The 24,141-nt window shown below is 37.4% G+C and overlaps 1 protein-coding gene across 1 annotated transcript in view; it reads left to right on the plus strand.

Annotated features, from left to right (window-relative positions):
- Positions 1-1,673: 1,673 nt before the first annotated feature.
- The window catches only part of NUP133 (nucleoporin 133), a 31,285-nt gene continuing 8,817 nt past the window's right edge, over positions 1,674-24,141 (plus strand). The window contains exons 1-20 of the mRNA XM_071549539.1: positions 1,674-1,902; positions 2,476-2,594; positions 3,391-3,494; positions 4,594-4,701; positions 6,041-6,172; positions 6,926-7,096; positions 7,724-7,879; positions 7,977-8,047; positions 8,652-8,799; positions 9,622-9,769; positions 10,444-10,601; positions 11,723-11,814; positions 14,075-14,238; positions 15,917-16,011; positions 16,130-16,354; positions 17,350-17,472; positions 18,456-18,555; positions 19,541-19,783; positions 20,979-21,112; positions 22,747-22,905. Of these exons, the coding sequence (XP_071405640.1) occupies positions 1,712-1,902; positions 2,476-2,594; positions 3,391-3,494; positions 4,594-4,701; positions 6,041-6,172; positions 6,926-7,096; positions 7,724-7,879; positions 7,977-8,047; positions 8,652-8,799; positions 9,622-9,769; positions 10,444-10,601; positions 11,723-11,814; positions 14,075-14,238; positions 15,917-16,011; positions 16,130-16,354; positions 17,350-17,472; positions 18,456-18,555; positions 19,541-19,783; positions 20,979-21,112; positions 22,747-22,905 (2,841 nt within the window). The 5' untranslated portion in view covers positions 1,674-1,711. The remainder of the gene's footprint in view (positions 1,903-2,475; positions 2,595-3,390; positions 3,495-4,593; positions 4,702-6,040; positions 6,173-6,925; positions 7,097-7,723; positions 7,880-7,976; positions 8,048-8,651; positions 8,800-9,621; positions 9,770-10,443; positions 10,602-11,722; positions 11,815-14,074; positions 14,239-15,916; positions 16,012-16,129; positions 16,355-17,349; positions 17,473-18,455; positions 18,556-19,540; positions 19,784-20,978; positions 21,113-22,746; positions 22,906-24,141) is intronic.

Raw genomic sequence — 24,141 nt, forward strand, 5'->3', positions numbered from 1 at the left:
AACCAAAGCAAAAGGAGACAGCTTGAATTAAAAAGGCAAAGCACTGAAGCTGACATGTGCCTTCTACTTCCGTTGTGCCACATGAACCATCTTGAGTTTATGTCCTCTGCATTTTTGGGTTCTGTCGCACTGGAGCACAACCCACACAGAAAGTCTAACACCCATAACTCTTTAATCAAAAGAAATGGGCAAATTACAGGAAATTTTTGAATATTCTATTTTTAGTTAATTTTGTCCTTAATTAATTAGCTTTTTTGATACTATACATACAACTCAACTTCATCCCCAGGTAGATGGTACATCCTGACCTTCTGAAAGCTCTTCTTCCTACAAGCCAACGTCGTTGAGTATTTTCTTTCAGTGAGGAAAATTTAATTCCCCTCGCAGGCTAAAACCTATTTCTACACCCTTGCGTAGTTGCTGTGTGATTGTTATTTACCACAGAAGTGACACACTCCCTTTCCCCACTCTAGCTTGTTGGTGCCAGCAAACTGCGGGAGCTCAGCAGGAGGCGGCGCCCAACCCAGCCTTTGGGAATCCAGGAGAGGGATCCTGCAGGGCTGTGGGGGTATTCAACCCCAGCCTTGGAAATCCAGGACATGGATCCTGCAGGGCTGGGGCAGGATTCAACCCCAGCCTTGGGAATCTGGGACAGGGATCCTGCAGGGCTGTGGGGGTATTCAACCCTAGCCTTGGGAATCTGGGACAGGGATCCCATGGGGCTGGAGCGAGATTCAACCCCAGCCTTGGGAATTCGGGACAGGGATCCCACGGGGCTGGAGAGGGATTTACCGCTGCTCCCCAGCAATCTCCTCGGCAGCGTTGTCTGGCTTCACAGTCCCAAACCTTAGTGGATAAAAAGCACATCTGCTGTATAAAAATGCAAAACTTTTAGCTTCCCAGTTCTTTTAAAATACCTGAATGCAACAGCTGTCCCCAACATCTGCCTGTCTTGTGGGCTGCTGTGGGCTCGGGGTTCACAATTTAAGACTCAGGATTCAGGATTCCTTCATCATACAAAGGGTAGCACATTCCACTGCATACGAGCAGTTTCCAGTGCAATTCTATAAATACTGAGGATGATACTGAAAGATTCTTCATCGAGGTGGCAGAATGTATTTTAGATTTTAACTACATCCTAATTCAGCAAGATTAAAAGGAGGTTTTTCTACTCAATGCCCAATGCTTTAATTTGAATAAAAAAATACTACTGGCACACATTAGACTGTATTTTTATCACTTTTTTTCCTCCATCATACCAATCTTAAAAGTTCATCTGATTTTACATTAACTCATCATATTACTAGTCTAGGGCATTTAAATGCCACCCTGACGCCCAATCCCGTCAGTTCTCGGGAGCTAAGCAGGGTCAGCCCCGGTTAGTACCAGGTGCTGTGACAGTCCCGATGACTTCCCTGTCACTGTCCAAGCTCGCTCGGCCGTGGCAGATGGACCTTGGGACTTAAACGGTGGGGCCAGTTCTGCACACGCTGTGCCTCACATAAAACATCCACTGTGCAGGCCGGAAGGGCACACCCACGTGGGGAGAGCCCTGCCCAAATCTGCGTTCGTCTACGCTGGCCATCATCGTCATCACCAGTGATCTTTCGCGCTCGCTCCTCCCGGCGCTTCCCGCCCAGCCCCGCCCTGCAGTGACGCGCTCAGAGGGCGCCGGCCGGGAGCGGCGCCACTCCCGCATCCATTCACAGCCATGTTCTCATCGGCTCCCGCCTCGCCGCGGACCCCGGCCGGGACGGCCCGCAGGGCGCTGGGCAGCGCCGCCCCCAGTCCGCTGTCGCGCCCGGGCTGCAGGAGGGCCGTGCCCGTCGTGGCGGCGGCCGCGTCCCCGTCCCCGGGGCTGTTCTCGCCCGCGGCGCGCAGGGGCGGCTCCCTCTCGGCGCGGTGAGTCCTGCCCCGCACGCCTGCCCTGCCCTTCCCCCGGGTGGGATGCTCCAGGCACTGCGGGCTGCCCCGGTCACTGCGGGCTACTCCGGTCACTGCGGGATGCCCCGAGCACTGCGGGATGCCCCGAGCACTGCGGGATGCCCCGGTCACTGCGGGCTACTCCGGTCACTGCGGGATGCCCCGAGCACTGCGGGATGCCCCGAGCACTGCGGGATGCCCCGAGCACTGCGGGATGCTCCGGGCACTGCGGGCTGCTCTAGGAGCTGCGGACTGTCCCAGGCACCGCGGGATGCCCCAGGAGGATGCTGCAGACCGTGCGGGATGCCCCGGGAACTGCGGGCTGCCCCGGGCACCGCGGGATGCATATTCCAAGTCAGTTCTTTAAAAATAAAGGATTTGTTGAGAGCTAGCAACTTGTAAGGAGGCCACCAGATTACTGCTTTAGGTGGTGCTTGCAGAGGGGGCGTGTTTATTTTACATAAATGTATTTTTAAACACGTATTAATGAAGTAAATGTCTCCTGAAACCAATGAAGAAACAATAAAAAACTAACTTTTTGTTTTGTTTAAGAGCAACTCCTACAAGAGTTATCCAGCTTCCTACAGCAACTGAGACTATTAACTATGATGTTAAGGCCTTTGGATCCTCTCTGCCTGTTAAGGTTATGGAAGCCCTGAAGAAGGCTGATGGTAAGAATTTATTTTCTTTGCTATTTTTCTCATGAAAACCGACAGGTGAGAGCAGTGTTAAAATGCTGTTGATGCTATTTAAATGCTGACTTTACAATGGAAACTGAAATGTCTGTGCCTTGCTTTGAATCCACCTTGGTTAAGTAACAATAATTTTAGTAATACCCACATGGGTGTAAATGCACAGAAGTATCCTTTGTGTGCTATCTTAACCAAAATACTGTAAAATACAAGGTTGTAAAGAAAGGCAGTAGTAAGTTGTTAGTAACTTTGGCTTATTGGTTCTTTCACCTTTTTTACTTGTTTTCATTCTGTTGTATCCTACAGTGGATGCTCAGTTTTTTCTTACTTTATTTTTGATCCCCATTTATTATTACTTCTAAAAGCCTTGATGACACAAACCTTTCCTGGAGTTCAAGAAATGGGTTTTCTAAGCAATTTTTGTCCTATGGTTTTCTTCTTATAGTAAATATAAAAAGAACCAAATACATGTCTTAAAAATAATCTTAAAAACTGCTGAATGATTTATGAAGCTGTTATAATTTGCTCTAAATTGATGGAATGAGCTTTTAGGATTGTGTTGTTTTTCATTCTCAAAGGTTGAGTGCTTGTCAAATGAATTTGAAAATTATATATAGTAATTTGATATCTTAAATAGATGGAAATTGTAACATGGAAATTAGTTTAATAGAAAATATTTCTCATTTTCCTATGAGAATTAAATTTTATTGGTTTAAAGGTTGCTCTACACTGTTTTAAAAATCTGAATGTTTTTAAAAAATTACTTTTTATGTAGCTGATGACCAGTTGAGTGTTCAAGTGGATGAAAGTGGATGGGCCTGGCTAGTCCATAAAGAGAGGCTGATTATTTGGAAGATCGGTCAGTCTGCAGTAGCCAAGGTAACTGAAAAGTGAAGATGGAATTCTGTATTTTGTACTAGTTGAACAAGTTATGCAGTTGTGGGGTTTTGTGGTTTTTAGGTTTTGGTTATTATTTTTTCAACAAGAGTTTTTTATAGACTGGAGTTTGTCTGGTTTCCCTCAAAAGGGGCAGGGTTGGTATGAAGTCATGCTGACAGTAGCTGAAATTCAAGCTCTTCAGTTTTGTCACTTTGACAGTAAGGTTAATTCTTTGTGTTTTAATAGGTATGGCTCTTATGTTAGATAGTCATGATAAATTTCACTTTAAATTTCACTTTAAATTTCACTTTAAATTATTTCACTTTAAATTTCACTTTAAAAATGAGTTGATGTGTTACAGATTGGTTTAGATTATTCTGGGACTAATTTTCCACTTGTCAAAAAAAGAAAAACAAGCTTAGTTTCAGAGGTACTGAACATGTTTCATCTAGATTTCTTTGGTCAAGAATTATTTTTTCCCCTCTGGACAGTGTTTCTTTCAGCATCATTTCAGTGAATAGCAGGTATGGTCAGAGAAAACCTGTAGATACAAAATCAGTATCTTTCAATTGCTGCAATGTAATTTAATTATACAGATCCTGTACTTACAGTGGAGTGTCATATATTTTGGTACTTCTAGATATTTTTCAAGGGATTAAAATCTTTCATGTCATGAGGGTGTAGAGAAGGAAGGAGTGGATCACCTCTCTACTCTGTAGTATGTAGTAAGCTTTCTCAAATGTTTCTAGTTTAATTTTTAATTTTAATTTTTTGCCGCCTTGTTAGAATACCGTATGAAGGAGTAGTCAAATAAACTGTGATAGAAATAATTTGGTATTACAGTGTTGTGAGAAACAGTCAAAAATAACTAAAGAAAACCAGTTGTATTTGAAAAAATCCAAGTAGGTGGTTTTTAGCTGTTTGCTGTTTGTGTCAACCTTGCTGGAAGTGTCTTTTGACATTCTTTTGGTTCCCTTACACAGTATCTGGGCTAGTTGAAATACAATTTTTAGCAGGGTTAAAAAGACTAATGATTTGTGGCAGGAGAATAAGTTCTTCTAGCCTCATATTTATTAAGATGTCTCTTTCTTTCTTCCAGTTATCTCTGTGCAAGGAACTGCAGCTGCCCCCCAGTGACTTCCCATGGAGTTCTAGTTTAGCAGCTATATATTGTCTCAGTTCCTCAGGAGAAGCACCGTCTCTGCAGGTGATCAAATTTTAAATTTTAGTGTTTAAAAGCACCTTTAGAGTAACTTTGAATATACTTACTTGAAAACATTTGGCACCATACTGTTTATTCAAAAGGTCAGGTTTGATAGTTGGAAATAAATACGTTTGAAGTAAAGAAAATTCTGCTAGTCCTTTCAAATTACACCATTTAGATCTCCCAGGATCAGATTAAATACTAGTTTTCCTAAGGATTACTTAACGTGCTTTCATGACAAGCATTACTGTAAAAAAAGAGGTGTTGTGTTAACAAACATCAGGGCAATCAAGTATGTGGTCTGAACAAGTGCAGTTTAAATACATGCTGGCTGAAAAAGTTGTTCAGCAGTGGACTTAATTCTCAGTACACACAGATGAGACACCAAAATCAGCACCCTCCCTTGGCTGGTCTTTATAAGGAAGCTGCCACTGGGAGGACAGATATAATCTGTCTTGACTGATGGCTTTCCTAAGTGGCTTTTTGTAATGTACATGGATATTATGATTTTAGAGAGTGAAGTAAAAATGTTAGTTGTAAAAAATGTTTCACTAAAATCAAAAATACTAAATAATGGGCAGGAATCACAAGGGACAGTGTGGTGTTTTTTAAATTGTTAGGTTTATTAGCCAACTGCTTTCCTTTATGAAGGTCAGCATCTAGTGAAGAACTGGTTAGAAAACTCTAAGGAGCTCAGTAACAACTCTCAGCTACAGTTCTTCTGTTGTTCCATGATTTTTTAAATTATTTTTTCAGCACGTGGTAGACTAGGTACAATGCTTTTTGTCCAGTTCTCTACCTGAACAGTCTCTTGCTTCTTGCCTTGAATTTGGTACCTGGGTGCTTTCCTGACTTAAAAGCCCTAATGCTGGCATTCTGTAGGCTTATGCCTTTATGAAGAGAAAAGCCACCATGTGATTTGTTATTTCACTTGATGACACTAGAACAGTTTTTGTTAAATTCCAGCCTGCATTTTAGGTCTTCCACAGTAGCTTGGAACTCTTGGCATCTGAAGTTCTGCACAGGCTGTCTTCTGTCTTGCAGCTTCAAGTTTTATTTACATTTTGGTAGCAGACCCTGAATCAGGAACAAGAACCAGTAGAAAATACTCTTGTTAGCAAAATAAGCAAGTATAACATTCCGTGCTTGAATTAAGTTATACCACAGAATCTTTTTGTGATTCAGTTCCAGCTTTGTCAGTGTGCATCCATATATATTTACTACTTTTTTGTGTGTTTGTCACCCACAATCTTGACATGTAAGATAACATATTTTAGTAATAGCTGCAGTCTGATTAATATTATTATCTTGCATGTTCTGTTAATTATTTTTTCACTTCAAGTCTCTGGCAATAATGGTTGCTACCAGCGAAGGTTCTGTGCGCTACTGGCCCAATCTTGCACACGAAGGTTCCTATACCGACACTTCTACAGACTTTGGAGGCTCTCTATGCAGCTTCCTAACAGCAGTAAAGGTAATAATAAACAGTATGATTTATATTCAAATACTGCTTTTGTTCCTAATCTAAAAATGCAAAATCATGCTCCATGCTATCAGTCCAAAAACTGCAACAAATGTTGCAAAGGTAATACTATTTTTCATCATTAGATTCCAAGGATTTCATGAGGTATTAATTGCGTTGTTTAATTGAAATTGAGTTTCATGCATAAAAATGTCATCCAAAGCTAGGAAAATGAGTCCTAAGTACTAGTCAGATGTTTGTCTTTTTCTTGACACAACCAGATGGAAGTCTTGCTGTGCAGTTCATATTAGTGTTCCGTAGGATAAGATGCTATTGAATAAAAGCGAAAAGGTTACAGTGTGCTTAATAATGCTTTGAGTTTTAAATGCACACATGGAAGTTCAATGTTGTTTAATTAATAATTAAACATTCAAATGTTAAATGTAGCAGTGCCTGTAGAAAGTTATTAAATCTATTTTATTTTCATATTTAACCAAAAATACATTTTAAAATTAAAAGACTATTAACTGTATGGTACACTGGTTCAAACATAGAGAATAATGTGGAAAAATTGTTTGAACAGCCTTTTATGTGATAAATGCTTATTTTCTTTTCTTTGTTAGTTCTCAGGTACTAAGGATGCCTTGTGTCTTGTTCTGTAGCGTTTACCTTTATGACCTGGCATAAAGACTATTAACTGACAATAGAATTTTTTGAAGAATGTGATTTTTATTTTTTAATGTAGTTGCTTTTTCTTTTTGTTAGGGAGGAAGCTTTATTTTATCATCTTCCAGAGGTCAGCTAGTCCGGTTGATACCTGATAGTTCTGGCAAGATTCATCAGCATGCCCTGCCACAGGGTCAGGGCATGTTTTCTGGAATTGGTAGGAAGGTTTCTTCTCTTCTGGGTATATTGTCTTCTGGAAATGATGCTCTGGTAAGCTTAAAAAACATTCATCTGCTTTAATTTCTCTCTGTAATTTCTAGCCTCAGTGTTTAAGAAAGGAAAAAGAAAAGACTGTAAGAGGGTATGATGACCAAAAAAGGTTGGACTCAAGTGACTTGTGTTACTTACATTCCTTTGGAATTTGAAAGACAGAAACCAAATAAATCTATATGCTTTGGAAAGACAATTGCTGATTTGCTCTTTAAATCGGAATAAAAGGAGACTGAAATAGTAATGCTTCCTGAGGGATATGCAGTGATTCCAAGCCCTACCCCTTTTTAGTGGGAGCCTCATTATAACTTGAAACTAACAGTAACCTATAATTCTACTTTTCTGATTTCGAGCTACCAAGGGGTGATAATTGGGTTGAGTTTTGTCAATGAACTCCTCAGAAGTTGGCAGAAAGAAGAAGAAAGATACTTACTGTAGATGTTCTTTTATTTGTAAAATAAGACTTCTTTTGGAACTTACCACAAACTCATCTTGATTGTAACTTGTGTACATTGCCCAAGGAAGTGATTTTTTTTTTTTGTGGACTGAAAGTGGTTGAGATTATCATATCCAAATATTAAGGCTTTTCTTTAACCTTTTTAGCTTTTTCTTTTTTTTTAAATGCAGATTTCTAGTGTTCTTTGGGATAGAGAGAGATCAAGCTTTTATATGCTAACAAGTTCAAATCTGAACAAATGGGAGATTGACGATTCATCAGAACGTTATATTCTCAACTGGGATATCAGCAGGATCCTGAAAGAACATATTGCAGATGCAATTTGGGTAAGAGCCAGCTCACCTGGAAGGGATTTTGTGTGTTTGTTTTAATTAATAACCTGTGTATATATATGTTTACAAGACAGATGTATTGATTTTTTAGGGATCTGAAAGTAACTATGAAGATATTAAAGGAGGAGTAAATATACAATACATGGATTTGCAGCAGAATCGGTAAGAAGTACACAAGTCAAGTTAATTTTTTAATGAACTTGTATCTGGTAAGACTTACATTAATGAGATAAATTTGTTTTCTTGCAAAAACTTCATGTAAGTAATTGCAATTTAATTTCACTGGAGTGGCACTGTTGATAAAATAAGCAGCTCATATTAGATAGCGAGGTTATCCTGTATTTCATCCTATCATTATCTTCTTAACATTACATATTCTTTACCTGATAATAATTCCTGTCACTTTTTTTAGTGTAATTTTATCACCTTTGGGTATTTGTTTTGTCCTGGTATTACAAAGGCAACAAATAAGCAACTGTAACTTGTTCCATCAAATGCAGAAAATTCAATATTTCTTGTATTTAGTTAAATCACATAGAGTTACAATTGCCTTGATTCAGTTTTATACTGCAATATGAACACTGTTAATAAAAAGCTTGGAAGAACAAATAGTATAGTTTGTCTTTATAAAAAGCCTACAAGATTGGAAAACATTTAGCTAAGAATGTACTTGGATATATTTCTTTATTTTTTTGAGTGGTAGAGTTTGAGCAAGTAAAATATGTAATAATAATCTCTCAGTGGTGTGATATCTGTTTTTGGGTAGTGATGGACTGGTCATACTTGCTGCAGCCTGGCATCCTGGAGATCATCCGTGTCTTGTCTACTACACTCTGATAACAGTAGAAGACAAAGGCTGCCAGATGTCTGATGATGTCATTGTGGAGGTCACACAGTATAATCCATCTTTTCAGGTATGCCAGTGAAGGTGCTGATACTGAGTTAAGAAAGCACTGTGTTTCGGAGTATTCCTGTTTATAAATCATCTATCAGATTTTGGTCTAAAGGAAAATAAATTTCTCTTGGAGGTATGCATTTGTGATACTCTGAGGATAATGTGTACAAGCATCTCTTAGGTGTTGCTTAATACTACCTATGTAAAGTTTAAACTTTGCATTCTAAAATATAAGATTAAAAAAGCACCAAAATAAAAGTCTAAATATCTGACTCTGTCTGATTTATCTTAATTTTTGTCCTGTCTGTAAAGGTTTCTGCAGCATAATTTTGTGGTATGCTCTTGCAATCCCTTTAAAACAGATCTCAGACTCTGTTGAGACTCTTGTCACAGGAGAAGGAATTAAGAGACCTGTGTTTTGGTCCTTACTAGGCAGCTGCCCTGCTGTGAAAGGAGGGCACATTGGTTGTCTCTAGAGTACATTGTGCTGTGTTTTCTCGAAGCATAAACTTCTTCCACTCCCCCCTCTCCCAGCTGCCTGGCATCTTAAAACTAAGGTGGAAGAAGTGTGGGAAAACTGTAGAATAATTGATTTGTTTACTTATCTCTCCATGTGAAATTAGAAAGTATATATATGGAAGGGAAAAAAACTGCAGGATCTAAAGTTTCAGGGCAAATTAAAATTGATTTTGTTTGGGTTTTCAGGTTGTGGATTACATCCATATCTCATTGTTAAAAATCAAAATGAATTCAGGAAACTGGGATCAGTATTTAATATTTTAGATATTTGTTTTAAGATATTGTTTATATATATGATATTGTTCATATTTAACACTTTCAGTCAGAAGATGAAGTGTTGTGCTGTCTGGTAGTGCCAGATTACTTCAGTCATGCTGCTTACATTTACAAGGAAGATGAAATATTTGCTTGTTCCACTGGAACTGGAAGAATTTCTTTACCACAGGAGAAAATCGTATTTGGCATACAAGGTAACTTGCTGGAGAGTGGAATCACGTTTTGTTGATACCTTCTAATGGAATGTTTTTACAGTATTTAGATTTCTCAGAGAGCAGTATGGCGTCAATGTCTTTTATTAAATGTTTCAAGTTGGAAATTTCTCTTGAGTTTATGGAGAAAGTGGTGATGTGATGTCCAATATTGTTACTCTACCATGTTTCAAATGAAAATGAAGTAGATCTCATTCTTGGTATATTAAAGGCTGGAGGGCTTGTTTGTGGGGCTTTTCTTTCTTTTTGTTCCCCCCCCCCGGTATTCACTGTGAGGGGTTTTTTCCCCTTGAAGTTAACTTTGTGTAGAGGTTCAGCCTAAAATTCATACCAGGTGCCTGTGTCAGATGTCTCTTAAGTGTATCATCATTGACCTTCAAATGTATTTTCAAGTGGGGTGGGCACATTGGTCCTTTGGTTGAATTTGAATCACATCAACTTTTGTTTAATTGTCTTTTTTTTTTAAACACTTGCAGTATCTGGAAGTCATCTTCAGTAGCAGATAGTTCCACAACTTCTGTATAGCAGAAGCAATTGTCGATTACTGTTGGTTGATTCATGACAAAAGTAATCAGTATGAAACTGTTACATTTTGGCTTTAAATTAAAGTGGTTTTTATGTGCTTGCCTTTTTTTTTCCCCCTTTCCTCATCTTAGGAGATAGCATTTTAGGAGCAGGCTCCTGTAATAGCCTCCCCATCTTCTTTGCCAAAAAAAGTGGACTTCTCACTATCTTGTCCAGGGAAAACATTTCCGTGCTTCCTGAAGACCTTGAAGATGCCCTGTCCTCTTCCATTGCTGGACCAAGAAGTGAGGTAATGGTTATTTGCTTGACTAGTTGAAAAAGCATAGAAATAAATGCTTTTCTATCACTTTTGAATTTTCACAGTGAAAATCCTGACTTGTCTGAGTTTTAAAGGTTTTTTCAAATAGAAACTCAAACACTTGTAATGAAGGCAGCTTTCCAAATCCACAAATTCTTACATCATCTGCCTGCTTGGGTGACTTCTTTGTTTTACTTTGTTTTGAAGTTGAAATTTCTATGTAATCTATATTTTTTCATGTAGGTGTATTGCTGTCTGATAGAACACTAATGCGGAGACTCAAATGCTCTCACTTTTGGTCAGGGTGGTTGCTTTAGTCTTTTGTGTCTGTTCCTTTTTGTATAGGAGAGGCACTTTTTTCTTATACTATGGAAAGCTTGGAGGCTAAGCTGAGAGAGGCTAAATAGTGGCTAAATATTGTTTATTTCCTGTTATATATATGTTAACATAATCTTCCTAAAAATCTATGACAGTTTTTATTGGCGTTTTATGCAGCATACATTTACTAAGCTCTTATTTGCATCAAATGTGTTTTTTTTAAAATGTATGTGAAATTTGTTGCCAAGATGTTCCTGGAGTGGGAGGGAAGAACAGAGAACTTGTTACAGTGTAAGTTAGAGAATATTTGTATAGGATAATAGTGAGTTTCAATCCTTATTCCAGTTAAATCACATTTAGAATCAGTTATTCATCAGTATTTTAGTGGAAGACCTTTGTGTAATTGCTCAGATGGAACTTTTTTTTTTTTAATGAACTAATCTCTGGTTAGGTTTGTTTGCACTTAGACTGCTTTTGTGGATGATAGTACTCATTAATACCTTTTTAATTCTGTAAAAATGGTGGGTTTGAATGTTAAAATAAGTATCATAAAAAATCTGACTGGTGGAATACATTAGTGTAAGTTGCTTTGCAGATGGTGTGAATTTTGGTCAGACCTCTGTGTGATTTTAGTTGTAATGTATCTTGGGAGCTTATGTTTGACTTAAACGCAACTACTTCCAGGTGGTGTTTTTATTTAAATCTGTGTGGCTACTACCGAGAAAAATTGTTTTTGTTTCATAATGAAGATTAATACTTGTCTTTGAGCTGAAGTTTTTACTTTGCCTTTTCAGAGTCCTGCATTTGACGGAACCGGTAGGCTAGAAGTTATAGCTCAAGAAGATAAGACTAAATTGCTGAAAGCTGCTTTTCTACAGTACTGCAGGTAGAAATTGCACTTGACTTTTGAGACTTTGTTATTTTTTGAGGCAGACTGATACTTGAGTAAGAGGTTGTCTTTCTAAAGAAAATCTTGTCCTGTTTTAATTATAGCTGTTTTGATGACACACATCTTTATTAGGAAAGTGTTAAATATGCCTTGTGGGCTAGTGAAGAAGTGAAAGGAGCAGAGTTGTATAATCTCAATGACTTTTCACTTGTTCTATGTAAATTCTATGTGTGCATTAGTGCCAGTGAAACAACTTTCAACTTTGTGTTTTGATTTCTTTATTCTTTAGTAAGTGGCGTTTTGTTGTTAAAAAAACTTCACTTTCCATCCTCATTTTATTTGGATAGCTGTTTTCAGTAATACTTTTGAAGATGCTTATTCACTTATTTGTGTGGCCATGAAGATTAACTAGCAGGGCAGACTTTGGGCAGGATATCTTTTGGAGATTGACTGTTAGGGGAGAGTGGGAGTAGAAGGAAATACACTGTCAAAGTATCCTGATTAAAGCAGTTGGACGGGGGGTGGGCATGCAGTGCCTCTGAAAGGTTTGGTGTTGGAGTGAGTCATGTAAACAAAGGAGGAAGATGAGAGAGAAGATAAACACCTATAAACTTAGATTAATTATATTTAGAGAGGATTGTTTTCAATATATATTTATTAAAAAAAAACAACCCACAAATGCTCTTAGGACTAATCTTCTCAAAGAGTCTTAAAGCTTGAAAAGAACAGATTTAAGATAACAGGAGGTAGGAGTGCTTTTGAAATAGAGCTTCATGTGAAGGCAGAAGGTAGTGAAGGTGATTAGGCACACAGAATAAAGGACACCAATTCAAGACCTGTAAGCAGGCACAGAATTTAAACAAAATCTCTGTGTATTCAGAAATGTCATTAAACAGAAGTGCTGCTGAAGATGGCTGTAGAGGACTGGAGTAGCTAAGGCCTCAGAGCCTTTCAAACATGAAAGTTGATGTCATTGAGGATGTGAACAAGGGAGCTGGAAACACAAGTTGGGAGGTAGTAAGGAGAACAGTGTAATACAGTATGAAATTTTAAAGTTATTTTGATTAAATTCTGGTTAGGTTTATGAAACTGGAAGAAAATAATTGTTGTATGTGTATAGTATTTATTCCAAATTTTTCCAGAAAAAAATAGTGTGGTAAAACACATGGAGCAGTCTTCCACAGAGCAGATGTAGCAATGGCCTGTCCAGATGAGTTGATGCAGAGCAAATAATGGAAGGTTGTGCTACCAGTGGAAATGTCAAGTCCACCAGCTGTGCAGTGAGCACAGGCAGCTTTACAGACCTAGGGATCTTTATAGGGAATGGGAAGTTCTATGGAACGATTGAGTTCACCCTTGTTGGTGGCACATCATGGTCTGAAGGAGGTAATGAAATACCATATAATTTCCTTAGAAACACGTATCATGCAGAGTAGTAAAGATGGAACTTAGTTCTTTAATAGAAGGTTCAGTAAATTCCAGTTTTTAAAAATCCTCTTTAGTTTACCTTTGTGCAATTTCTGGATTCACTGCTTTTTTTTATTTCAAGACATCTTGATCATGTAAGTGTTCAAACTGTTATTTTCATGAGAAATACAAGCATTTCCAATATTGGAATCACAATATCCCTTCTCAATCAGAACACTTACATTTTTTATTCACAAAATCAAATCTGTTGGTTTTTGTGTGTACTGCATATTTACTACATAGAATTCTTCAGTCCAACTTCAAACTTAGGAGGTTTAAGCATTTTGGTGCTTCTTACTCTTTTACTTATTGACATAACTAAAATAGGATTATTTGAAATTATAGGAAGTAAAAATAATACATTATATTTGCTGAAGCATTTTCCTGAGAGCTTGTGCAAGCTTTCACTCTATTACCTTCAGTGGGAGGGATTATGTGCCCTTTTGAGAGAATTTTAGAGGAAGCAATAGAAATTTTGTGACTTAGCTACCAGAGACATTTGCTCTATGTGACGAGTCTTCTCTCTTACATAGTAATAATAGTAATAGTAAAATAAAATGTGACTTGAAACGCTTCTTGGCTTGTGCTTTTGTTTTATAGTTCGTGCAGCCTATATACTTGAAAAGAATTGGAAGACCTTTTATCTACAGAATCAGAATGAATGCCAAAAGTGCTTGATGTTTATAATCTAAGGCACTTCACAAAAAATGCATCAGAAAATCCTGAGAGGCTCTTTCTCTTATAATCCTATCAATTTTATTTCACATACTTTGTGTTTCATTTATTTCAGGAAAGATATAGTCAATGCACAAAGCTTGGTAGTTGAGGTCTTTCCAAGTAATGCAGATCTGGATTCTGATACTGAATTGGATAGGGCAGTGACTCAGATCAGTGTGGACTTAATGGATGACTACCCTGCCTCTGATCCAAGATGGGCTGAATCTGTACCTGAAGGTAAATGTAATGTGTTGTTCTGGGGGGGTTCCTTTTTATTTTTTCCCCCTGAAATAATATCTACAAAATGCTAGATAAATTTATAATTTAAACTTTGCAAAAAAGACATAAGTGTCCCTTGCCCTCTGACACCACTAGGATGTGAGATTAGCTCACTTGGTTAAAACTTGGTTGTAATAATGCCAAAGTCATGGGTTCCATCCCCTATGTGGGCCATTGACTTAAGAGTTGGACTCAATGATCCTTGTGAGTCCTTTCCAACTCAGAATAGTCTGTGATTCTGTGTTTCCAGAAAGGCTTAAAGATGCATCTTGTGAGGATACCAGACAAAGTTACAGTCTAATGTAGTTAGTTCTTGACTTCATATAGTAAACAAAAACAGCAAGGAAAACATATTTCTGAGAAGGGCACTTTGTGCAGGGAACAGGTGGGGTCACTTCCGTGTTTCCATGATTCCTTGTATGGTTTTAAATTGTTTTTTTTTTAAATAGATGTGGTAAGAGCAAGAGCTTATTTATTCATTCTTTGCCTTTTGTCAGTGTGATTACACAGCTTCTGGTTGATGTGGATCCTGGGTAGAGTGAGCATGTATCCCTTTGGGGCATTGCTATTTAGGTCTTCCTGAAAAAGGACTAGAGAAATTAATTTAGGAGTATTTGTTGTACATAAACGATTAAAGCAGACATGGTTTCATCAAGAAATTTCTTTGTTCATGCTTTCCTGTCTCTCACAAACAGTGTTAATTCGAAAGTGGCCCCAGGACCTCTGGCCAGTAGTTGCCAGTTACAGAGCAGAAACTTAGTTTGAAAGTTCATGTAAATAGTTACAAATGGATGATGCTTCCTGCTGTTGTTTCTGCACTGCAGCCAGTTAGGCATCATATCTTTGGTATTTTCTGAATCAACTTTATTTTAGATTTGGCAGCCTATCTGTGTTTATTCCTGGCTAAAGCCAAAAGTGAAAATTGATGGCTTCTTGGAAACAGTCTTGCTCATTTTGCTCATAGTGATAGTTCTTCCAAGTTTTTTATCTTGATATACTAAGCACACTTAGAATATACAAAAATTCTGCATGCAGAATCAGTTAGGTCCGAATGCCTGTTAACACTTTAGTTTCTGGTAGCTGTGGTCTAGGGCATAATAAATTTAGCAATGGCTAGTCCACAATGAAGATAAAAATTTGAATCTGAATCTTACTAAAACTAGAATAAACTAGTGAGGTTCTATTTTAGCAGCATAATAAATTGAGTAGTTCAGGATAGTACTGATTTAAAGATACTTTATTTCTTCTAAAAACTTTACTTCAGCTATGATAGAGTTGAAAAAACACATTATCATAGAATCATAGAATCATATAGAATCTATTGGGTTGGAAAATACCTCTGAGATCATCAAGTCCAACCCTTGGTCCAACTCCAGTTCCTTTACTAGATCATGGCACTCAGTGCCATGTCCAGTCTCAGGGATGGTGAATCCACCACCTCTCTGGGCAGGCCATTCCATTCTGTGATTACAAATAGCACGGTAAGCAGTTTGTAAATACCTGTGCATATACATAAGAAATTAGTGTGGTAACACTATAAAAATTTATAGAAATAGATTTGCCTCAGAGGCAAAAAACATAGTTATCCAGAAATGAAGATACCAAGCACTCTGATCTAAGATTTTTCTCTTTTTAGAAGCAGCTGGTTTCAGCAACACATCTCTCATTCTTCTTCATCAGCTGGAGGATAAGACAAAAGCACATTCCTTTTTCATTGACTTTCTTCATCAGGTAAGTTCCTCTGTTGTTTTGGTATCATCACGCAGAGATTATTATTTTGTCTTAAAGTAATTCTTGTAAAACACTGTTTGAAGTGCATGTCGTGTTTTTTGGCTTTTCTTAATGAAAGGTTGGTATATTTGAACGTCTGGGCAGTTTTCCAGTGCGAGGGATGCCGATGGCAACTCGGCTGCTGCTCTGTGAGCATGCAGAGAAACTGGCAGCAGCTATTGTCCTCAAGAACCACCACTCCAGGCTGCCTGATCTAGTGAATGCTGCTATACTGATTGCATTGAACAAAAGGGAGTGTGACGTTCCACCAAGCCTTACCCCTGCAGATGTGTTCTTTAGAGAGGTAAGACCCCTGCCATTTCTGAATTACTGGATAGCATCGCACATAGTAATAAGCATTGCAGTGCTTTCATGTATACTTTGAAACTTTTCCCTGTAAGAAACAATTCAACTTTACACAATTACCCTTTCAACTGGGATGGTGCAGTAGTATTTTCCTTACTTTAGTGGATGTACCTTTTTTGTGTCTGCAGCTGAAACACAAATTCTGACAGATTTCATATAGCAGCAGTAAAGTTGTTATGGTTTCCAACTACCTGACATGGATAAGCAAGTAAAAAGACAACTGAAATTCTCAGACATATAAGGAGATACTTGCCAAGTTAAAATTTTCAAGGGATGGACTGAAGAGTATGAAACTTTCCAGACAGAGCTGCTTTGATGAGCTGTCCTGGATGAAATTGTATCAATTTAGTCTCTCATAATTTTTGTCCTCTCTAACATTAGTCAAGCTAAGCTAGTTCTGAGTTTATGCTGCATTCCAGTCAGGCGCTCTGTCTTTATTTCCTTCTTCCTTTTTGAGAAGAACTATGCACAAAACATTTATTCTTAGAAGGTTTTTTCCTGTAGAAGACAGTAGTTGCTAATGGTGAAAAATAAATATGAAAGAAAATAGAAATAATAGTTTGCTCTTTTAAAGCAGATATATTATCAAGTGTGCTTTATCTAACAAAGATTCTGCTGCCAAATATTTCAGAAGATGATGGAGAAATATGCTTAATGAAAATGTATGAAGTTGCCTTAAAAAATGAATTTTTTTGTGTCTTCCAGATTTAAGTCCAGAAAGAAGGCGTTTTTGTAGTCCTAAGTATTGTATGAAACATGAGTGGTGATTTCACTATCCATTAGAGTAGTCAATACCTTTTAATATTTTAGGCTATTTATGTAGTTTCTATTAGTATGTGTTTGCTTTTCTATAGAGCTCTTAACTTGGCTTTCAGATACCAGCTGACAGGGGACATATTGGTGTTCTGTGCAATTGTTTCTTTTGTCTTTAAGGTGTCTGAAATAGATTCCATCTTTGAATGCTTATTAGAAGAGGAGGAACAAATCCTGAAAGACATGCCTATTGAATCCATTGAGTGGGCCCAGATAGTTGTAAATGTAAACAACATCATTAAGGTACAGAACTGCATTAACCAATGTGCTTGTGGGAGGGGAAGATAAACATTGAAGAACACAGAACAAATGAAATGCAGCCCATCTCAGTTACTGACATGAGAACAAAAGTGAAGGAGCTGTTCACATGTCCAAATATATTAGGAAGGAAAAGATAGCCCCGTGCAGAACTCGGGACATTCCTTTTCCTCCTGAGCTACAGTTAAAGACAATTTGAGAAGTACCAGCTTTGTTGGAAGTTGTGAAATCATGAATATGTAACAAAAAGTGAAGATCCTGTGCTTGAGCACTGAGGTTTCTTGTGTAGTCAGTACATGCTCTTCTCTTACAGCTGAGAAAGTGGTGCCTCACTGCCTTAAATATTGTGTACTGTTTGGGGCACCACATTATGAGAAAGATATTGAACTGTTGGAGAGTGTCCAAAGGAGAGCAATGAAAATGGTGAAGGGCCTTGAGAGGAAGCCTTATGAGGAGCAGCTGGAGTCGCTTAGTCTATTCAGCCTGGAGAAGAGGAGACTGAGGAGAGACCTCATTACAGTTACAACTTCTTATGAGGGGAAGAGGAGGTGCAGGCACTGATCTCTTCTCTGTGGTGACCAGTGCCAGAGCCTGAGGGAATGGCCTGAAGTCGTATCAGGGCAGGTTTAGGTTGGATATTAGAAAGAGGTTCTTCACCCAGAGAGTGATTGGGCACTGGAACAGGCTCCTCAGGGAAGTGATCACAGCCCCAAGCCTGACAGAGTTCAAGAAGTGTTTGGACAGTGCTCTCAGACACATGGTGTGACTCTTGGGGGTGGTCCTGTGCAGGGCCAGGAGTTGGACTTGATAATCCTTCTGGGTCCCTTGCAACTCAGCATATTCTGTGATTCTGTTGAAATAATAGGGATATCAAAAGAACATCTCAGAATTATAAAAGATAACATTGTTTATGGTCTGTGTGTACAGAAGTAGACTTAAAAAATACTCGCATCCTTGCTTTTAAATAGGACATGCTACAAGCTGCCTGTCAGTATCGGCTGTCTAGAGCCTCTTTATATAAAACAGGAGAGCTTCCAGAAAGAGAGCCTGAATATATTCCATGGACAGGTGAGAAATTATTGTTTCAACTTGTTTAAATATCTTAAAGAAAAAGCTTTTTTCCAAAGCTTCAGAACACATGAATTTCAATCTGAATTTTAAACTTACTGTTAGAAGCTGCTTCAGGGTTGTCAGTAAGAATAAGAGAAGCTGAAGTTTTAATTTAGGGAATGAAATAGAATGAATCAGTGAACATTTATTTTGTCCAGTATTTATAATAATTTTTAAAAACGTGCATTGCAGATTTAACTATGAAACTACAAATTTGGGAAACAGACTTAATTTTGTACTTTTTTTAATTTTTAATGCATTGATTCTGGTTGGCAGGTCTGTGGGATATGTAACATTAAAATAAATCATAAAATGTGGTCTATAACTGTTTTAAAAGGACTGATGGTTCTCCACTTCCCTAAGTGTGTTTTGTTTTGATAGTTTCATAACAGGAAAAATTATCAGGACAAGTGCTTGCAAAAGCAAACCCCTTCCAGTTGGTGCTTAAGCTTCCTTGTGGCCTCTACATGGCAAACACACTTGTTAGGGCTTCCAAGATAAAAATCTTTTGAATATCAGGACCCATGCAAACTGTTTTGGTCTTATGTTTTGATGATTACATCCAAGTATTCAAATCAGGTTAAAAGAAGTTGCCTTCTCCTTCTGTGTATTCTCTTACTTTACTTAGGGATTGTGCAATTGATTCTTCTGGAAAAAGAGCTGGTAGTGATACTTGACAGTGTAGATCTGTGTAGTTCAGGGCACGTTTTTTTGTTTCTCACATCTTGGCTAAATTTAATATGTAGAATTAGATGGGAGTAGGTGTTTTTTGGGGGAGAGGAGCATCAATAGTATTGCTTTGATTGTTAGAATGAAAACATTTATTACGCTTTTTTCCTTCTATTTTTTTTAATTATACATACTAATGTTTTTCTTACACTTCAATGTCAGTTGCTATGGGTTAGGATTAATCTTCTGATTTTGGCTGTGTTGTTTTCCCAAGCATCCAGTGGCCTTCGTGCAGCAATAACACGGCAGCACGGGATCATTCTGAAGGTGGTGTATCCCCAGGTGGACAGTAACCTCCGCAGCATTGTGGCTGAGCAGCTGGTGGCACTTCTGGATTGTTTCCTGGATGGTTATGTTTCTCAGCTGAAGTCTGTGGATCGCTTGGCTGATCAGGAGCGATACAGCAACCTGGAAATGGAGTATGTCCAGAAAAGATCAGAACTCCTGTCTCCCTTCCGTAAGTGCTCTCTGTTTTCTTTAATGCAAGGATTAAATGGTCTGTTTGATGAGGAAGTTACACAAGTCTGATAAAGTAAATGGCATCTCTGTATGAATGCTATATCTTATACACATTTTCTTTTTGAGTATAAATGACTCTTCTTATGATTTAATGGCATGTTTAGAAAATGAAGACAGATTACAGGATTGCACCCATGACTGCATCCATGTGCATACCTCTTATTAGACATGTTGCTGCTTGGTTTTTTTCCTTCTGCTAACTTGCTGTATTTTTCTTGCAGGATTTTATCTTGTCACTTAGCTGAAAATAGCCTACAAATGGATTTCTAAATGTTTATATTGTTGCAAGTTGAGAGAAACTTATATGCCTGAAAGCCTGTTTAGTATTTATCAGGGAAAAGTTACTTTTGGAGTCTTGATCATTTAGTAATCATACGTATTGTTTAGCAACATGTCTTTATTGAATACGTGACAGAAAAGCTCCCTTTTTAAGTGTAGTTAACTTGAAGTAAATACATTTTAGTAACTTTAAAAAGTTTAAAATTTTTAGACTGAAACACATCATGTAAGTAGAAGAATCTAAGAATCATTCTTGAGCATTCTTAAGTTTCTTATCATTCTCCATTTTACTGACATTGCTGAGTTCTTTTAGCTCATAAATACATTTTGTATCATTATGTTATATCTTAGATTCATATTTCCTTACAAACAAAATATTCTGCTAACTTACATATTTAACTGAACCAAAAAGAAAGATTCTAAGTAATATCTTTTTAATACAAGCCCAATAGTCTTTATTTGTTCTGTTCTTTATCAAATGCCTTTACTTGCTGCTTTTTCACTTTGTATGATTAAGTGGCTGTTATTACAGCTATTAAATCATGGATGGGATCCCCTCTCCCTGTACAAATAGCAGACAATGCCAACTTTCAGAGAAAATAGAATGTATGTCTACTGGCCATTTAGCATTCCTTTCTTCCCTCTTGTATTGTGGGACAGAGGTGATAGATATTGAGCTTGCAGGTGCACAGGAGACAGATGCAATAGGGGAATATTTCTTTGGGAATGTGGACGTATCTCCTTGGTGTGAACACTTGAAACTTTTTTCATTTTTCTGGTCTCTGCCCTGGGTCATTTTCTTACAGACAAATGATGACCTTGTTTGATATAACTTCTTTTTCTTGGTTGCTTAGTTTCCCTGGGACAGTATCAGATGGCAGCTGCTTTAGCAGAGAAGTACTGCGACTTTGATATCCTGGTGCAGATGTGTGAGCAGACAGACAACCAGGCCAGATTACAACGTTACATGACTCAGTTTGCAGATCAGGTAAGTCTTTTTTTCTGTTTCCTTTAGATAGTGTTTTATAATGTCTGCACCTGAAATGTTGCAAAGTTTATTTTTTTATTTTGGGTTTTATTTCCCCAGCTTTTTTTAAAAATGCGTATGTATTTACAGATGCATATTGGGATAATGTGGAAAATTGAAGTCAACATTGACTACAAAATATTCAGTGGAAGTCTTTTACCCTGAGACTGCAAAGCAAGTCAGCAGAAATACGTGTACTAGCTGTATGGGCAGTGGCATTTTGTGGGACCTTTTTAGTGCCTCAAACGCGTTATCTCTTAACATTTGTAAGCCACATTTTGAGTCACATTTTGTGACTTCTCTGAGGTACTGTTGTCAGTGTACTGTTGTTTTATTAAACTAATGTCATATAAATTTAAGGATAATTTCCAGAAAATAAGTTCAGATTGTTATATAATTACAATTTTTATACATTGTAGTGAATGTATAACTATAATGTGTAAAAAGCAGTTAAGAGTAAGAAGGTAGAGATATTGTTTTAGGTATTTTTTCATTGTGCTGCTGTGTACTTGCTGTACAGCTTTTCCAATGTCTGTTAAAATCTAGTGTAAAAACCTTTAAGTGTGCTGAAATATGGTAAAACTTAAGGAAAATGCAGTAGAGATTACTTGAAATGGGGACTTAATTTGCAAGTTGGTGAGATCGATTTGTTTAGATTTCCACAAATTCTCACAACAGAGAAGTTCTACATCTACATGTTTCCTAATAAAAACAGTATAGAAAAGTTGCTTTAATAAGAAAATACAATAGCATCAGTAATGGACAGAAATTATAGCAAACTTTTTCACTAGTGAGGTGTAAATACTCAGACTGACTGCCATAAGGGATCAATTATCTTTTTTTTTTCCGCATGCTTTATTTTAAAGGGGAGATGTAAAACTTCCTGAAAAGAAATTAGTGTGATAAATGTATAGTAGAATAGATCAAGTCTCATGGATAGACTATCAGACTGGTCTCTTCAAACTTCATTTTTTAAAATTCTTAGGGCAATTAAAATGTATCAGTATTCGAAAATTATCCTGAAAAGACTAAATTAAATTTCAAATATAAATCCTGATAAGTTATTTCACATTGAAGTTTTTGAAGATAAAATAGGATGGTTTTTTAAAAAAAAATTAACAATGCCTGAGGGACTAAGATTGTAGATTCACTTGGAGATAGGGAGGAATATTTCAAAAACAGTGACAGTGGAAGTAAACTTATGTATGAAAGGAAATAGTAAGCCTGGATGTTTGAAGGGAGCAAAGGAGCAGGTATAAAAATGAAACTAAATTGTGATTGATGTGGTACCTGTTTCTGTTCGTGTGTGTTATTGTGAAGAATTTACATTTGGTATTTTCTTCGCTTCCATTGAAGGATTCTGTGTTTATCAGCATTTGTTGCAGAGTAGCTCATGAATTCTTTAAACAGTATTTCTATCACGGCTCTTAAGTTTTTTTCTTCAACACTGTGTTCTGTGTTGTGTGCGTGTCTGGTTTTATCAAGCAGCTTCTTACTTCTTTCCAACTGTATTTTATAAAGAATTTTGTCTTAGAGGATAAACAAGATATAGAAATGTAACTTTAAAAATGTGTTCATATTCCTGTTATCTTCAGAATTTTTCAGATTTCCTGTTTCGCTGGTATCTAGAAAAAGGGAAACGAGGGAAGTTGTTATCTCAGCCTATTGCTCAGCATGGACAGCTGGCCAGTTTCTTGCAAGCTCATGAACATCTGAGCTGGTTACATGAAATCAATAGTCAAGATTTGCAAAAGGTAGGGTTTCTTAAATAGAAGCAAACTGAAATATCATAGGTTAAACAGGTCAAGTACATATTCAAGTAGGCAAGTTATCTAGTTATGACTCTTCATCATCCAAAGTCAATCTTATCTGTGTGAGTTTGGGGAAAGATGCCACAGAGAATTAGTGGAATACCAAAAGCCTCCCTTCAGGCACCATCTGGAATACCATCTAAGCCACTGCACTGTGTAATGGAAATTAGGCCGGCTTGTCCCTTGTTGGTGGCTAGCATTTTTTACCAAGGAAGCTTGCCTACATGATCACTACTTCAGTGAAGTGGGGATTTACAGTGAATATCGATAGTGTTGTAAGATTATCCAGCAAGGGAAAAACTGAAACTTCTATTTCAAGACTAACTTCTTAAAGCTAATGAATTTGAAGGTATTAGAGCAGTAAAAAAAGCTATTGATTTATCACATACATAGTTTAAAAGCATTTTTTAACAGCAAATGTGCATGTGGATAGATTAATGTGACATTGTTTTTAAACATGATCCTTTGTTGTTTTCCAGGCTGTCCAGTTATTCTTTCTTCTCTTCTTGCTGGTCAGTCTTTCCTTCCTTCTGCTAATGTATTTCACTTTAGCAGTTAAACTATTTCCAAACAAAAATGGCTTTTTTTCAATCCACATGCACATTTGTTAAGCATACAAAGCATGGAAACATCTATCCTGCTGCAAATTGTAGGTTGATAATGCCATATGTCCTTTAAACAAACAAAAACTCTCCACCCACAAAACCCAACCAAAACAAACAAAAAGCTCTGAGAATATTGTAATACTCCTTTTGTGTTGACTGAGGTTTTCTGAGTTATAGCAAAGCGCTGTGAAGAGGGGGCAAGGATTCTAAAATATACAACTAATTCAGTCTAGATAGTTTTATTTCTGAGTGAGTGCTTAGAAACTTCGTTGCTGTATCAGATAGTCAAATAAATTCTCGCCCATATATTTGTTATTGCAACAGTTACACACATAATTCTGTTTTTTCAAATTCCCAATTTAATCTGCATGCAAAAGTGTTCTGTCAGAGTATATTTGCCTGGCTTTTTATTGAAAAGCCTTGGATTAGATCCCAGAGATGATACAATAGGTGAAGTTGCAATTTATCCTTTGATCATAAGGTAGTTTTTCTTAATTAGTACTGAAAAGATTTTTTTTTTTTTTACTATTTTTGAAGGAGAGACCTATTTCTCTTCCCAAAGAGTGTAATGCAG

Source organism: Pithys albifrons, chromosome 2, assembly GCF_047495875.1.
Source record: "Pithys albifrons albifrons isolate INPA30051 chromosome 2, PitAlb_v1, whole genome shotgun sequence".
In the NCBI taxonomy this organism is placed as follows: domain Eukaryota; kingdom Metazoa; phylum Chordata; class Aves; order Passeriformes; family Thamnophilidae; genus Pithys; species Pithys albifrons.